At 55.9% G+C, this 1,293-nt stretch overlaps 1 protein-coding gene across 1 annotated transcript; it reads left to right on the top strand.

Moving 5' to 3' along the window:
- Positions 1-209: 209 nt before the first annotated feature.
- EMH_0064220 (uncharacterized protein) lies at positions 210-905 on the top strand (the record flags this gene model as incomplete). Its single annotated transcript, XM_013498226.1, has 1 exon — positions 210-905. One exon carries the CDS (start codon positions 210-212, stop codon positions 903-905), a length of 696 nt encoding a protein of 231 aa, XP_013353680.1.
- Between the last annotated feature and the right edge of the window lie 388 nt (positions 906-1,293).

Here is a 1,293-nt window from a genome sequence, read left to right as displayed (position 1 = left end):
GCCCCTCTAGATCTCTCGTTGAAAGCCCCAGCATGCAGCAGCAGCAGCAGCAGCAGCAGCAGCAGCGGCAGGGAAGGAGAGGGCGGTGCTGCTGCTGCTGCAGAAGCAAGTCATGCAGCTCTGCTGCTGCTGCTGCAGCAGCAGCAGCAGCAGCAACCTCACGAAAGGTACGCTCAGAAGCAGAGACAAACGCAAAGCTATCGAGGCTAATGAAGGAGGAGCAGCAGCTGCAGCAGCAGCAAATGCTGCTGCTGCAGCAGATGGAGCAGCAGCAGCAGCAGCAGCAACTGCTGCTCGATCAGCAGCAAAAGCTGCAGCTAGGAGCCTTCGGCAGCAGCAGGCCCAACACAGCCTACTATAGCGAGGGTTCTCCTCTGCATGCAGCAGCAGCAGCAGCAGCACCAGAAGCAGCAGCAGCAGCAGCAGCAGCAGCAGCAGCAGCAGCAGCAGCAGCAGCAGGGAGATTTCCAACACAAGAAGCATGCCTAACCCCAACTGACGATGGCCCCCCTTCTGCTGCTTCCTCTCAATCTGTGTATTCTAGCGAGCTGCAGCAGCAAGAATATCTGCTGCAGCAGCAGCAGCAGCAGCAGCAGCAGCAGCAGCACGAGGAAGACTACTTGCTGCAGCAAGAACAAGATGAATACCTGCTGCTGCAGCAGCAGCAGCAGCAGCAGCAGCAGCAGCAACGCCTTTTGCTGCCTAGCAGACATCACAAACAAAAAACAATTCCTCCTTCAACTCGAAGCAGAAAATACAAACAGCAGCAGCAGCAGCAGCAGCAAAGGCAGCAGCAGCAGCAGCAGCAGCTGCAGCAGCAGCGGGGGATGCTTCACCCATATGATTACCCCAGCAGCAGAGTTCATGTCGTTAGCCGCTCATCCTCCTCTGTATCCAGCCACTAGCTAGCTAGCTAGCTAGCTGCCTAGCTAGCTAGCTACAGCTACCCAGCTAGCTAGCGAGCCAGCTAGCTAGCTAGCTAGCTGGCTAGCTGCAGCTAGCGAGCTAGCGAGCTACGGCTACCCAGCTACCTAGCTAGCTAGCTACAGCTACCCAGACAGCTAGCTGGCTAGCTAGCTAGCTACAGCTACACAGCTAGCTAACTAGCTGTAGCTACCCAGCTAGCTGTTTCTAGCTAGCTAGCTAGAGCTAGCTAGGTAGCTACAGCTACCCAGCTAGCCACAGCTATCTAGCTAGTCCACTAACTACAACTAGCTAGCTAGCTGAAACTAGCTAGCTAGCCTGCTACCCACAGCTAGCTAGCTAGCTAGCTAGCTAGCTAGCTGCAGCTAG

This window comes from Eimeria mitis, genomic scaffold (genome assembly GCF_000499745.2).
Source record: "Eimeria mitis Houghton genomic scaffold, Emh_scaff3276, whole genome shotgun sequence".
NCBI lineage: Eukaryota > Apicomplexa > Conoidasida > Eucoccidiorida > Eimeriidae > Eimeria > Eimeria mitis.
Note: the sequence above shows the minus strand (reverse complement) of the source record. Positions and strands in the feature narration are given on the sequence as shown.